Source organism: Tympanuchus pallidicinctus, unplaced genomic scaffold (assembly GCF_026119805.1).
Source record: "Tympanuchus pallidicinctus isolate F22 unplaced genomic scaffold, pur_lepc_1.0 scaffold11, whole genome shotgun sequence".
Classification (NCBI taxonomy): Eukaryota; Metazoa; Chordata; class Aves; order Galliformes; family Phasianidae; genus Tympanuchus; species Tympanuchus pallidicinctus.
In genome coordinates this window covers 1,062,456-1,078,640 of record NW_026294627.1, presented here as the reverse complement: position 1 = coordinate 1,078,640, position 16,185 = coordinate 1,062,456, and the positions used below count along the sequence as shown (strand labels likewise).

The following is a 16,185-nucleotide window of genomic DNA, read 5'->3' as shown; positions in this document are numbered from 1 at the left end:
AGCTCTCTCTTCCCTCTTCCTTGCCTTTTCACAACCTCATTGAGTCTGCAATTAGTCCTTGTGTACTTAACAGACATGGACTTTTCTAATCTGTACATCTATTGCCACATGAACAAAAATATGGATATACAGTAAAGAAATCCTTAAAATATATTTCTCCCATTTGGAATAATCTGTGCTTGTGTAAACACAAGATTTTCTAGAGGAAACCTGTCTGTGCTAAGGGACTACATTAGCCAAAGTGGCATTGATATGTCTAGACAAGCTCTAGCATTTAAAATAGCATGTCTCATCTTTGGAAATACTGAATGAAAAAGGAGCAGTGTTGCCTTTCTATCAATACCATATTGGCTCTGAGCAGCACTGCCCCTTTTACACACTTGCACTGCTTTTTCACCGAGGGTTGTCTTGGTTACTGAGGAAGCTGTGAGGTCTGGAGGAAGGTTAGTTTTCAGCTTAGTCAATAGCATCCTGATGAAGCATTGAGGCAAAATAAAAATCATGTTAGCAATGCTTGTGATGGAAACCATCTTGATACTGGTTTTTGTCCCTTTGGTACCAGCCTCAATGATGGCAATCTCCTTTCCAAAATGTTACTTCAAGAATATCTTGAAATTACGAAGAATCTAGACATTTTTGTCACCAGGAAAATGATAACAGAATGAACTCCTCAAGTCTTCATCAAAACCCCACACAAACATCTATATTCTGTGGCCCTCATGGGTTTGGGGACTCCAGAGTTGACTGTGTGCCATGGATGCAGAACAACTCTCCAGATCCCTCTTGAAATGGAAAAGCAGAGAAAATTTGTGGATTCTTCAGGCCCCTCTGCCCATCATGCCTGGAGAGTTTCACAATTGCTAATGGTGAATCCCTCTGAGAGCTGAGGTGGACCAACCACACGTATGCTCCATGGGCTGCCAGCAACAAAATACCAGCCCCATCTGCTGTAACTATCTGGAACTGCCAAATGCATCGAGAATTTGGTTTCTGATGATTTCTCCATGAGTTTTAATTCAACTTTCGTGCAAATAATAACCTCAGTGAATCAGAACAAGGTACGGCAGATGGTGCCCAAATTTCACATCATCACGGAGGTGTAAAAAGATTCTGGCCAAAGGTAGAAAACCTAGAGCATAGCCAGGTTGATCAGGGTAGGAAGGAATTGATATATAAAGAAAACAGGAAGTTCAGCTAGGCAAACTCTAACAGTCTGCAAACAGAGAAAAAGTGGTTTCCAACCTGGCGCAAGATAATAGAGATGGGGATGATTACCATTTTTCACTGTTTCAGCTGCAGTTGTCAGAATCAACCAAAACGCTTGCTTTGTTGGACCAGAACATGTACAGGTGTGCACTGTGGATGCCTTCAACCTGAGAGCTTGGGATGTGATTGCAGCTGATGGTTTATAGCTTGCTGAGTACATTCCTAAGAGATTTGTATTTCAGAGAGTGATGAAAAGCCACTCTGAACATCAGTCCTTTTTGCACACACAAACCCAGAAGCCAGCTTCAAAACTCAAATTTCATCAAATAATTGCCAGCCATTAAAAGCTGACTAATTGCCACTGCCTTAAAACAAAGCACAACAAAACAAGTTAGAGTTGTTCCTACATGTAATTATCAGTAATAGAATCATAGACTCACAGGATCGTTAAGGTTGAAAAAAATGTCTAAGACCATCTAGTCCAACCATCAAACCATCCCCACCAATGCCCACCAGTCCATCAGTGCCACATCTCCATGGTTCTTGAACGCCTCCAGGAATGGTGACTCCACCACCTCCCTGGGCAGCCTGTGCCGATGCATTACCATCTTTCTGACAAGAAAATTTTCCTAATATCCAACCTGAACCTCCTCTGGCACAACTTAACGTCGTTTCCTCTCATTCTATCACTGCTATCTATAAGAAGGCAACCCCCATCCTGCCACACTCTCCTTTCAGGGAGCTGTAATGATTGGTAAGGTCTCTCATGAGCCTTCTCTTCTCCAGTCCCAGTTACCTCAACCACTCCCCATAAGACTTATGCTCCAGACCCTTCACAGCCTCTTTGCCCTTCTCTGGACATGCTCCAGGGACTTGGTGTAACACAGCCCTTGAAGTGCAGCCTCACCAGTGCCAAACACACAGGGCCAATCACCCTAGTCCTACCAGCTATTTCTGATATAAGCCAGGATGCCATTGGCATTCTTGGCCACCTGGGCTCACTGGTGGCTCATGTTCAGCCTCCTGTTAACAATTAACCCTAAATTCTTTCCCCATGCACATTTTTCTAGCCACTCTGCCCTAATCCTGTAGCATTGCATGGAGTTGTTCTGATCACAACACTTGCTCTTGTTGAAGTTGGCCTCCACCCATTGATTCAGCCTGTCCAGATCCCTCTGTAGGGCCTTCCTGCCCTCAGGCAGATGAACACTTCCTCCCAACTTGGTATCATCTGCAGACTTACTGAGGGTGCACTCAATCCCCTTATCCAGATCATCAATAAAAATGTTAAACAGGACTAGCCCAAATACCGACCCCTGTGGAACACCACTCGTGATGGGTTGCCTACTGGATTTAACTCCATTCACCACCATCTCTGCACCAGGCCATCCAGACTGTTTTGTACCCAACAAAGAGCATAGCTGTCCTGGCTACAGGCTGCCAGATTCTCCAGGAGAATACTGTGGGAGACAGTGTAAAAGACTGTATTAAATTCTAGGTAGACTACAACAGCCTTTCCCTCGTCCACTAGATGGGACAGACACTGCAGGCATGGCTGTTGGTAAGATCACTGAGGAAGAAACTTAAAAGAAATGAGCTTTGCATGGTTTTGGAACAGCAACTAATTTTTATATTGTAGAGACTGTCTATTTTCCTCCTGGGAATTTTATTACAAGGAGAATTCTATCTGCACAGTCTGCACAGGTGTATGTCCTCCAAAGGAATGTTGTCTTACATTTTATCCAGTTTAGGATGGAAATATTTTATTGCAGAAGAATTGTGTTAAATGTTACTGCTGGAACCAAAATCTCTGTTTTATTGTTGGTTTGTTTGTTTCCTAGAGTCATGGACCAGGAACAAGCAGCTGATTGGTGCTCATGTAAAACCCTACATCATACAAACTTAAATTAATTTGTGTGAAAAATATTCATCAATTTTATAGTTGTTTTGAGATACTCTGGAGTTGCCATACAGCCTTAATTTTGAGACTGCCAAAGTATTATTGCACAGAGATAGTCATTATGCCTATGTTTCCATAAGGAACAGACAGACAGAGAATTGTCATGGAAATATGGTTACTGCCTCCATTGCATTTTGCTGGATGAAAGTCTGTTTAAGTTCAGGCATCTACTTGATGGGAAAGGGTTGTCTGTCTGCCTCGCACTGAATGTAGCAATTTTATGGGGTTAAGGGGCAATAAAATCCCTTTACAAAGTGATTTGCAGATCATGAAAATACAGTGTGTGACCTTAAGAGTCACTGGCCAGCAATCTTGCCGGCAATAAAAGGGCTGGCTGGGTGGTAGGAGATGCATTTAAATTGCTCACATTGCATTCATGTTGGCTGTACAAATGGTTTTGGAGATGTGGTGTGGAAATGACTGGCAAGGTTCTATCCCAAATAGGCACTTTTCCCAGTCTTAAAGACAAGCAGCATTTGGCTCTTTCTTCTCCAGCAGACAAAATGAGCCAACACCTTTTTCTCCTGGGTTCTACTAAAGTGATTTTAGGAAAAGTTTAAATAGTGTGGAGGGAGTGATGCTTTCAGGATGTAAATTAATTGGGTCAGGTAGGACATGTGAATGGATGTGTGAGGCAGAGGTACACCCAACATCCAGCTAGGATAGCACCCTAACTTCACCAGTGGCCTGTGTGGATTCTTATGGTAGAATATAAGTTGTGGGAAAGCCTGTAGAGATACTTCTTTAAAATATTCTTCCTACAAAAGAGTAAGGGAATACCAAATGAAGACATAAGGAACTGAGTGCAGCACAAAGCTATAGAGGTAAATAGGGCAACTGTAGAAGTAATGAGTTTTTATAGGGTTGAGGGGAAGCTGAACAGTTGGAAAGGAGAGGCACTGGGGACTGACTACTAAGCAAATACATCAGGCTTGGGAAATCTCTGAGATGATATTTCATGGTTGAAGGCTAGGAAATTAGGTGAAGGACAGGAAAATACTAGGAGGAAATTACACCATATGCTTACTTGTCCCTTCATGTTTGCCAGCAGTTGGTTCTGGAGACAGACTACTCTGTATGACAGACCTAGTCTGTAAAGTATGGCCATTTTATGTATGTTCTCAACTCTAGCACACTGTAACTCAGGAAATTTCTGTTCAAAAACAGAAGTTCTCAGAATCTGTAGCTTGTAAAGTTTTCTCTTTTCATGAAATTGCCAGTGGAGGATGAAATCCTGGTAAGCTTTGAAAATTGACTTTTCCCCAGTGCAAGCAAGCAGCAGCATTCCTCTGCTAACACCACTTCCCTTGTGCAGATATCAGCAAGGGTGATTTGGGAAAGAAAACAGAGGAAGGCTGATTCATGATATGGCCTTCTCATGTCTACAAAATTCAGATACACATAGCTGTGGTCAATAGGGAAAAGGCAATTACACCAGTCAATGCACAACTCCCTTTCTCTGGCTGTGCCTGGGGATGTCGGCAGCCAGTCAGTACTGCTGAACAGTATCTGTAAATACCAGGAGTTGCAAAAAAAGTAATGTGGAAGTGTAAGCTTGTAAATTTCCAGGTCGTGATAGACATGTAATCATCTCATTTTGCCAGTGCTGAAAGCCCCAGTAGAGGTATTTGATGCATATTCTAGTAAACATCAAGATCCTTCCTCTTTTGGGTTAGAACAACTAAAAGTATATTTACTTCCCCAAAATTCTTACTGAAAAATCTTTATTTTTTTAGTGAACACAGTTGAGCAAAACCTAATATGCCTTGAGAAACTTGTATCAGCAAAGCTTTTCATGAGTATATTGCACTGACGTGGAAAGCATCTTTTTTATGCTTTCACTGAAATTCTGTCTTCCGAATTAACTTTTAAACTCAATAAAAATATTTTATTGTCTGTACAGTGACACTTCAACAGACATTCTCTCTATTTCCAGATCGACTTCTGAGATACAAATTCAACTTCACAGCTGGTGCCACTGAAAGGTCTCCTATTGCTTTCCTTTCCCTGGACCCTGAGAGCCATGCACAGCTTCTTGAACCTAACTGCACGAAAACCAGGCTTAAGATATTGTCTTTTCTAATAAAGGATGCTTTTCCAATGAAGAAATCTACAGTGTATGTGAACAAGTGCTGCTGCAGCTAATGGAAGAAAAGGAATGAATTTTACACTGGAAAGGACAAATCTTTCACGAGCTTACATCAGCATCATTCCAAGGATGTGTTTCTGACCACAAACCCATGAAACACTGACAGTTTGTTTCTCAGTGCCTTGTTGCTGTACGCTTTCAAGTGCAAGGGGAATTTGATGAAGAGGGAGGTTGAGAAGGAATAGTCACCCATGGCTGCACAGTCATTTGGAGATGGAGCATGTGAAAGGCAGGATCCCATCAGGGCTGTCATATCACAAATATTTTCTATGGCAGCCTTATTGCCTTAAATTTCTGCCCTTTCCCCAAATCCCTGTTTTCCAGTTCCTATATCCCATCTGAGAACTGACCTTAGTTATAAATAATAGCAAAAAGTAAAAATTAATAAATTACATTAAAAATTTTTAAGACAAATGATTATAGTGAAATAATAAACAGCAGCAGCTGTAACACACATCTGATGTGAAGGAAAGTGGGCATGCAGGGTTGGGGATGGGAAGAGGACAGGCCCCCTTTGCTCTGTCCACACTGCTGGGATGCAGTTAGTGTTCTCATTGTGAACAGGAAACAGATCCTTGATAGTAGGATTGAGGACTAGAGGAGATCAACCCTCACACTGACTTCTACCTCTGGTGCAGAATGGGGAAACGAAGGACTTCCAACATCTCTGTACCAGCCGATGAACTTGATCAAGCTGTAGCTGTCCTCCTTCTTTGCAAGGGAGTTGGACTAGATGACCTTTAATGGTCCCTTCCAATTCAAATCATTCTAGGGCTTTATGATTTTTCTTTACAGAAAGCTTTTACAAACAGCACGAATCCTCCAGAGTCAGGCTGCTGAAAGGCTTAAAAGAAAAATGTGACTTGAAGGAGCTGGATTTCTCTCTCCTTGCCCCAGACCTCATGTCTCAGCAAGTTAAATGACATCCTAAAGAACTCTGAGAGACAGAAATTACCATCCAGCAAGAGAAACTATCTTCTAAGAGTTGTACCCAGTGATGTAGGCCCTCCCTTGAGAGACCCAAAATCCCAAGATTAATTCAGGATAAATTTTATTATTGGGCGCTTCATGATATCCTGTACCTTCAGATGAAGGTCCCATTGGGTTGGGTATTTTGCTATTGCCTCTTGCAAAATCAAAAGAAAACTCACCCCCAGATGTAACAGCTCTCACTCCACATTTTCCTTCTGTTGAGATCAAATAGAATAAGGTTTCCAGTGATCAAACTTTGGGAAAGATGGATTCTGGGAACTTGTCTAACATATCAACCAGCAGGAACAACTGTTTCAGACAGACTCTCTCAGAGGCAGGATATCTCCATACCAGGACTGAGATTGCTCACAGTACCTTTCTTTGACATCGTGCAATTTATATTCCACAGCCATAGCACTACAAGAACATCTCCCCAGCCTGCAGCTTCATTTTCTGCACACAGCTACCCCAGCACTTTAATTGTCCCATAAATCTGATGGAAAGGATTTGATGCAGAGAGCTGTTAAAATGCCAAATGTCTTGAGCACTGCAACTAATGAATGGCTCCCAAAGATTCGTGTTTCAATCTATATGCAAATGTGCCCTTTGGTTGGCTTGTGCTGGACTTCTCATTGCTGAATTACAGCTACCTAGGGAAGCCTCATACTCATAGATCAGACAGATACAAGGCATAAATGGGAGAAGACTTAAATTATTCAGTGTTTATGAGAAAGAGAATCCAAACAGTGGGCTTACGTTTTGCTTTTTATAATAACATGATTACAGATCAGCCCTGAGAAAACCTACAATAAGTCTTGTTTTCTCCCCTGCCCTTTCTTTCTAACAAAACATATAGCATAATGAATCACTTGGAGATGCAAAGCTGAATGCTTATTATCTGATATCAACCTGGGCCAGAACAATGTGTGTCAGCTCCAGGTGAAAACAGTGCTCACAGAGCCCAGCTGGGAGATGTTTCTGAATGGACTGAGAGATTTCAAACTCTCCTCTCTTCTATTCTTACTCCCAGGAAGGGAAAACATCTCCTGGAGCGTCGCTGTGGATGCTGTCGATCACAAAATCTATTCTTGCTCGTTAATGAACTGCACAAATCTCTTTCATGTGCAGCACTGTGTGCAATTCTGGTGTTAGGAGAAAGAAATTAAACTGGGGCAGGTGCAGAAAGGGCTGCTACTGTCATAAGAGGTAGGGGAGTTTGTTTTATGAGTTTAAAATAAAGGTTTTAGAGAATTTCAGTCAATATCAAGGCTGGGAGGGAAAGTGACGGCTTGATATATAAACATTGTAGAAATGGCAAAGAGGAGAAAGAGAAATTTTATCCAAAAGCCTAGGCTGGCCTAGGAAAAAGTGACTGTCAGAAGCCACAAATACCTTCAGAAAACACAAATATGAACGTGTCAAGGACAGCGTTGTTCATGTTGGACTTATTCTGGGAGGTTTAAAGCTGAAATGATGTTGGGTGTGGGTACAAGGTTTGGATTGCAAACCTGTAGAATCATAGAAGCACAAAATCATTTGAGTTGGAAGGGACCATTGAGGATCATCTAGTCCAGCTTCCCTGCAATCAGGGATGCTTCCTGGGCTGTCACGTGGTTCTCTTCTCTGTCACTCTCCCATTGCTGTCACCTCATGCCCCAAGCTGCTCTAGATTCATTGCATCACACTCCAGTCCTAGAAAGGGATCTCCAGTTCTATCTTCTTGAACCTAGCAAGGTCCTTGTCTTCTCTGCAGGGACTTGCACATACACTGTTAGAAATCATCAAAGGAACATTCGCTGCCCTCCTCACATTCACCAGATTGGAAATAGGAAAGGTTCAAGAACCAGGATACAAAGAAAGCATCTGTCATTTTGCTCAGTTTCTTTCAAGCTGATTTTCAATGCTATCTAAATCATTACCACAAACTAATTCCACAATCAGATGGTGACTCCAAGCTGAACATATTCAAGCACTTAAATATTAATGCAAAGGGATCCTCGCAGAGGCTTTTGTGGTGTTGACATTTCTGTTCTGCATGTTTAATACTCAGTCTTGTGTATTGTGTGCTGTAAGAATGCCAGAGATGGTACAGACTTTGCACGGTGAAATGCTGCAGAGAAAGAGGGAGGTTTTGGCATTGCCCCCCAGAAACGACCTACAAGGAGCACTGCTGAGCCAAACAAGCAGAGTTGAGGCTTTCCAACCAAGCTTTTGCTCCTCCAGGGCTCCAGATTAGTTGGAGACACCTTCATCTGCATGCATTTCACCTCCATGTTAAACTAAACAAGAGCTTTATAGCAGGAGGCACTTCGGCAGAGCTTGATCCCTCAGGGCCTTCACTTCTGGGTAAGCTTACTTTATATTTACATGGTTAACTTATGTCTATATACTCAAGAGTTGGTTGCCAGGTTGTTAACATTGGGAGAAACTCATAAGAACAGCCATTCTTCTTGCATGCACTGGATGTGGTCAGGAGACCAGAGTGATCCAGTATGATCTCATGTCAAGTCTAGTTCACAGAACACTGAATTTGGTCCTACAGGAAATACTTCCACGCTTTAATCGTCAGCAGATAAATGCTTTTGATTTGTCGTAGAATCGAAGAATCATTTAAGTCGGAAAAGACCTCTAAGATCCCCAAGCTCAACCCTTATCCAACCCCACCCATCCCCAATGACCACATCCCTCAGTGCCACGTCTCCATGGTTCTTGAACACTTCCAAGAACAGTGACTCCACCACCTCCCTGGGCAACCTGTGCCACTGCATTACCACTCTTTTGGAGAAGAATATCCATCCTGAACCTCCTCTGATGCAACTTAAGGCCGTTTCCATTGGTCTGCAGGAAACCGAGAGCACTGAGACACCATAGCTATAAAAACATGTTGTCCACACAAGCAAGAAGAGGGAGTTGGCAGAAATGGCCGTGTTTCAAGCGACAGATCTTTTCTCTTTGCCATCAGAACAGTGATGAGCTTGGCAAACTCCACTCATCGTGAAGTGGGAATGTGCCACTCTCCAGGCACTCTCCACCATGCTCTCCTGGTCTCAGATCCAACTGTCAAAACACCACTGCTTTAAATAAAAGGCAGAACACGGAGAAACAAACTACTGCTGTGCTGCCAAGGCAAATGAATTTGACTGGCTGCCAAGGCAGGAATTTGGGAAGCTCTCCTTTTATTCCTTCCCTTACTTTGTGCATGGAAATGAAGTTGTCATCAGTAATTTGCTAGTGACTAAAGCTGATAAGTTTGGCTCCCTGTGGGCCCCTGCTGGGGAATAATATTGTCTTTTCTTCTGAATTACTGAATGGAAAGCACAGAAAACAGTGTAGAAGCCCTAAGTGTTGCCTTCTCCTTGCTCAATGCTGTTCACTGCCCTCCATACTCAGCTGCACAGAGCCAACCTTGAAGATCTCCAGAAGCCCCTGGACGTGGTGCTGGGTACCCTGCTCTGAGTGTCTCTGCTGGGACATGGTTAGAGCAGACAGACCCAGAGGGAAAGTTATCTGAGAAGTCATACTAATCAGGAATAGGAATAGCACAGATATATAACTTAAATCTTTGACTCAGAGTGAACCTTAAGATGGGGTAAGCCATGTAAAGTTACCTCAAATCAATTGGGCAACCATCCTGCATTTCAGTATAAAGGTCCTTGATCACCCCAACACGCTACAGAGAGATTTGCAAGAAATGTTCTATGTAAACTGATATTTGTCAGCAAAAAGCTGGCAGCGCCAAAATATTGAGAACAGAATTACAGAATCATTAAGAGTGGAAAAGACCACTTTGATCATCCAGTCCAAACCCAACCCATCCTCACCATGTCCACTAAAGCATATCCCCCAATGCAACATCTCTGTGGTTCTGCAGCACCTCCAGGAACAGTGACTCCACCTCTTCCTTCTGTAAATGGAAGAGCTTTTTGAAAATCTCAGGTTGTTTGGAGGTTTAGTGTTTTTCTTGTCTTGAAATCTCAAAATACTGTTTTAATCTCAGAAAACTGTATCAGGTAGCATTGACAACTTTTAGGAGTTCACTTGTGGATTCCTTATGTACTCTCAAAATACTGTGCAGATGAACTGAGAAGTCTGAGCAGAAAATAAGCATCTGGTCCAAAAAAAGCTTATAGGAAGATGAACATGGAGAGGGTGGAGTCACCATCCCTGGAGGTGTTCAAGAACCATGGAGATGTGGCACTGGGGGACATGGTTTAGTGGGTGTGGTGGGGATTGGTTGATGGTTGGACTTGTTCTTAGTAGCCCTTCCACTCTTAAAGATTCTATGATTCCATAATTCAAACCATGCCCAGACACAGGGAAAACTAGTTTGAAGCCCTAAATGATTTCTGAATCGACAGCTTAATGCATCAATTCTTTTTAAATATGATAACCCTTCCTTTTCTTGCACAGCCAAAGCAGCACTGCTACTTGAAATCAGAAATCAGTTCATGCAGTAAACATTCTTCATGGCTGGCAAAAAGTTGGTTTACTCTTCTGCATATCCAGGACTCACGTGCAGCTCCTGGGCCATCCCAGATGAGAAAATAGAAGCAGAACACTCCATGAGGTTAATCTGGACTACACACAGAGAGCAATGATTTCCTCTAAGCCAATCAAGGATTAAGGCTAATGAGTATCCCTGCATCTTGTAACAGTCCTTTTAAAGAAATAGAATAGGATAAAAATAGCCTGATTCGACCCTTCCCCCCAGAAAAGTCTTCTTAGTCCTTGGGGTGATGGGGTAAATTTAGAAATGCTGAAGAGGGGAATGCTCCACTCACCTGCCGTAGGATGACCATGGTTCCTGAATAAACACATCAGCAATCACCAGGAATGGACCTAAAGAAAAAGAAATTTGTGGTTAATGGACTGACACCCCAATTCATAGACCCCAACTCAAGGACTGTCTCAACCCTGGTGGGTCTGACCCAGCCCCTATATATGGAAGAGGGCTAGAAGCACTTAAACTGCCAGTGCTTTCATAATATTAATTCCAGACAGTGTGAGACAATCCTCTAATACATTCAGATTAATGCCTGCATGGTGGTGAATGAGACAGGGATAGAGGTTGCTTATGCAAGCAGTATTTTGTAAACTGAGTCCTAGAAAGTTGTCCAAAGATTAACTAGCAAACAGACTAAAGCTGACTTATTACGTATATCACCAAATCCCATGGAACAAGTTAATGCAAGTGAAGAAGGACAGCCCTATGCCTACTGATCACAAGGCTGGGTAGGCTGAACAACTTTCAGCAAAACATTATTCAGGATGGGAAAGAAAAGACCTGGGGTGTGATGTCGCCTTGTGTTGCTTGCAGCATGGAATTGTTTGGCCTCTACGAGCAAAAATTGCCTACAAATAATTAAATTTCTGCAGCTTTTAATCTTTAAGCCATCCTTCTCATATGACAATCAGTCACTGTTAAATTTATGATGTGGAACATTTTCCACTATAGTAAAAACTCTCATTCCTTAACAAGTAGGCAAAAAGTCACACTTTCTGAGAGGCTACAGCTCCCCTGACACACCAGGGTTATGAAAGCTGACAGTCTTGAAGGACAAAAGACATTTGTCTTATGGTGACAGAATGGTCCAGACCGGTCACACAAAACTGAGTATTAAGGTTCAATCATAATTTTTATTTTTATGCATTCCCACTGTAAGGATAGCATTTCTTGGGGGGGATTGGAGAGAAAAGCAATATCTTTTTGCCTCTCCTCAATTAGGTGTTGTACTTAGGGACACAGTTTAGTGGGGAAATACTGGTGGTAAGTGGATGGTGTGACTAGATGATCTTGGAGGCCTTTTCCAACCTTGGTGATTCTACAATCTCCAGGTGAGACTTTGGAATGAGACACCATATGGGACAGTGTTCACCTCCTGTGTGAACCTACTAGTACACATTCCTCATTGTAAGAAAAGCCCTTTCTCTACCAACAGCAGTTCCACTCATCTCATTCAGTAATGACCATGCAAAGTGGATTTTCTGTGGCTTCCCACCAGCAGTGGGACATAAATATTCCCATTCAAGCTAGTGAGGTGGAATGGCATAGAATAACTTCTTCAGGGACTGCAGACTGAACTGCAGTCTTATCATTCTCCTTTTCTTTACCACGCTGCTTGCACCACCTCTCCATTTTTACAGTACAGATGTTTGAAGGCATATACCTATACCACTGGAAAAAGCAGGAGTTTGCCATCTAAGTACCCTCAACATGTTAGTGAAAAGATCCAGTTGTTGAAACCAACTACATGATCCCTTTGCTCTACCTGTCTCCTTTCCCTGGAGAAGGAATTCATTTATAGAATGGCCTGCATTGAAAAGGACCACAATGCTCATCCATTTCCAACCCCCTGCTATCTGCAAGGTTGCCAACCAGCAGACCAGGCTGCCCAGAGCCACATCCAGCCTGGCCTTGAATGCCTCCAGGGATGGGGCATCCACAACCTCCTTGGGCAACTTTTTTTCCAGTGCTTCACCAACCTCTGGCTGAAAAACTTCCTCCTAATATCTAACCTAAATCTCCCTTGTCTCAGTTTAAAACCATTCCCCCTTGTCCTATCACTATCCACCCTCGTAAACAGCCATTGCCCCTCCTGTTTATAAGCTCCCTTTAAGTAGTGGAAGGCTGCAGTGAGATCTCCCCGGAGCCTTCTCTTCTCCAAGCTAAACAAGCCCAGTTCCCTCAACTGCAAGGAAGAAGAGGAAGAAGAGGGGGAGGGTGGAAGAACAGCCCAGGCATCACTGTTCATCAGAGTTCAAAAAGAGAGGTCTCACCTAATGGAGAGGAGGTCATAAATAATATTAATAAATATTATTAATTATTTGCATGTTAGTCAGCAACATGGGGATGTTAGTCAGCAAAAGGCCTCAATCATCATCCTCCTTTGAATTTCTGTGTTGCAAAAACAATGAATGGGGGAATCTCTTACACAGACTGGGGTAAAACTACAGGATCCAGTCTCAGAACTGCTCCTTCAGTCATTGAACCTGCTGCTGCTGCTGAAGGAAAGCACTGTGCCATGGCTCCCCTGGCATTAAAGCTGCACTGGGAATCCCGCCGAACAGATGTGCTAGGTTTGGAAGAGTGCTTATGTACCCAACAGGTCTTCAGTATTCAGAACCTGTTGATTTTTCTTTTTCTTTTCTGAAGGTATAACCTTCATATCAATCCATCAAGTTTGTTCCTGTTCACAGCTCCCTAAGCTCAGTCACAATACTGTTGCACGGGAGGTTGAATAGAAAAGGCATCCAGCTTTTCCCAGTAGGGAAAACCCCAAAAGGGAAAGGTATAGCATGAAGCAGGCTGCCCTCCTTGTTCTTCCCACAGGGATCGGTAAGAAGGATTGGCCTTGTCTGAGCACAGGGGAGATCAGCTGCCTGCTAATTCACAGGAGCCCTGATGGAATGAAGTGGCCATCTGGACCTTGCAGCCCTTGCTAGAACATCATTCCCATGCCTGGCTTCTATATGAAGCTTTACAGCTACTTTTGGCGTAGGAAATAATCTAGGTTAAACAAAATGCACTCACCATCTCTACCACATCAACTGCACATAAAACAAAGGAATGAAGACACCTCTTTGGAAAGTCTATTTTTTATCCAAATGGTTCATTTTGCAGCTTTCTGGGCTAGTTCAACATCATCTGAAGGGATCCTCCAGGGCAGGCAATGAAGTGAGATTAAAAGACTCTTTAAACTAGTTCTGTATGCATCAAGATGTGTGACATGGAGCCATGTATGTCTCTTCCATGCTAGGTCTCCACCACAATGACCTCCTCTATGACTTTCTTGCTCGTTATGAGGAGATCTCAAATGCAAGAGTGAGGGAAACCCAACAGAGCTTAACTGAGGAGGAGCCTGGGCAGAGCTATTCTGTTACAGTTGCCAAGAGGATTGCTTTTATCATCTGGTTGGTATTTCTTATCTCATTGTTGATTGCTCAGGACCATAATCCAACCTCATGACTGGCCACGCTGCTTTGGGGATCACTCCATGGCATTAATCCTGCAGAGTATATGCTTGTTAGACGTTGGTTAAGAGATATTCAGATGTATCATTCTAAAAGTGCAAATTCTGTACCTTTCTTCTGAAGTCCCACATCCCATATAATTTCCCATTTGCAGATGCTGTGAAGAAAATGAATAGTTGGCTCGGAGTAAAGTCTAATTATGGGGAATATCCCAGGCACTTCACAGTGTGGAAAGCCAAAAGAAGTGGCTCTTGATTCATTGCCTTACTTCTACTCCATTTGACTCACGTATTGTATCACCCTAACAGAGCATAGAGATTTAATACACCAGTGCTATCTGCACACTGCTTCTTTCACCTCCTGTCCTCCAGCAGGGGATCTGAGAACAATTAAAGATTTTGCAATCTATTCTACTCTCCATTTGAGAAACAGTGAATAAAAAGGTTAGACTTATGCCCTCGGTGACAAGTGCCTTAGTCCTCATGAAAATCAGGATTCTGATTGTCAAGAGAATCAATGGCTCTTGAAAGAAATTAAGGTAGCAGAGACATCAGTTGTTGGGAACTCTAAGCATTGTATGACACTGCACAAAGAGGAAGAAGGTAATGCCACTACATGCCACTCCTGCTCCCTGTCCTACTGAAATTTAGATGCTCGAGAGGCTATGACAATTCGTGTTATGCACTCTTCATTAGAATTAAGGCTTTGAGGTCAGAAACTGAATGTAGCAGCCATCCACCTTCTTCTTGGCTAACAAGTTTCTTCTATGCTATCTTGATCTAAACACCTCAACAAAGACGATCCACCACTTCTCGAGGTAATTACCTCTGAAGATCCTTACTGTTTAAAATAAAATATCTTATCTTCATCTGTTCCTGGGAAACTTTTCCTGAGAAGTACACATCCTTGCTTTGATGCCATGCCATGCCCTCTCCATTGTATGACTGGTGTCTGTTGATGTGTAAGAGATTCAGCATGTGGTCTCTGCTCCCTGTGAAGGCACTCACAGTGAACTGAACACTTAGCCTCTTATAATAGGAAGCCCAGACTGCCTGCTATGGTTTCTGAGGTAATTTGGGGAAATCTTAGATACTGCTGATCTCCGGCCATCCAGTGCTGCCTGAGACACCCTTGCCTCTCTGGGCTTTCACCTCCAATCTTGCTTTCTTTTCTGCACAAAGGGTCAGTCCTCCAGTGTGCTCGGATGTGCCCCCAAAATCATGAAGGTAATCTGTCCAGGACCCACTGAGAAGTGGCAAAATTAGTTCAACCCCCACCTCAGTTAAGAAGGACCAAAACATTGAGTCTTGTCAGATGCCTACTTTAGTTACTGGGATGATGCTTAAATATGAGAATCTCCTCTGTCTGGGCTATGGATTGATGTGTTCATGGTAATGACCATCCAGTTACAACTTCCTCTCCCATGGCACAAATAATGTCATGCTCAGACTCACAGGCGCTCCCTGGATGAGCAAACAGAAGGAGGTAAAACCTCTCTCATGATGGGGCTGTAGGACACAGTGATCACTCCCTGGCCAGAAAACCACCTGCCACGTGCTGAGAAAGTTCCCTTGTTTACATCTTAATTGCCGCCTCCGCATGAATGGATCACCTGAGGTCATGTTGGCAGGTGACATGAGGGAATGCCAGGAAACTGTCACCTCAGGAAGGGAGGTCACAGCACCAATAAGGTGCAGATGCCAACACCCTTCTCACGTGGGCAGTGCATCCACAACACAGACCAGGAATTAATCAGCACAGTGCGTGTTCTACTGGAAAAATCCTGATCCAAGCTCACTGAAAGGCCATAAAAAAAAAAAGATCAAATCCAGACACCTTTCCCACACTCTTCATAGAATCATAGAATCATTTTGGTTGAAAAGGACCCTTAAAGCTCTTCTAGTCCAAGTATCCCACAATGAACAGG

The 16,185-nt window shown here is 43.0% G+C and overlaps 1 protein-coding gene across 2 annotated transcripts in view; it reads right to left on the bottom strand.

Moving 5' to 3' along the window:
- The window catches only part of MYO7A (myosin VIIA), a 96,632-nt gene that overhangs the window by 69,108 nt on the left and 11,339 nt on the right, over positions 1 to 16,185 (bottom strand). For both annotated transcript variants that reach the window (XM_052669335.1, XM_052669345.1), the window contains exon 2: positions 11,069 to 11,126. In XM_052669335.1, coding sequence (XP_052525295.1) covers positions 11,069 to 11,086 — 18 coding nt within the window. In that variant the 5' untranslated portion in view covers positions 11,087 to 11,126. The remainder of the gene's footprint in view (positions 1 to 11,068; positions 11,127 to 16,185) is intronic.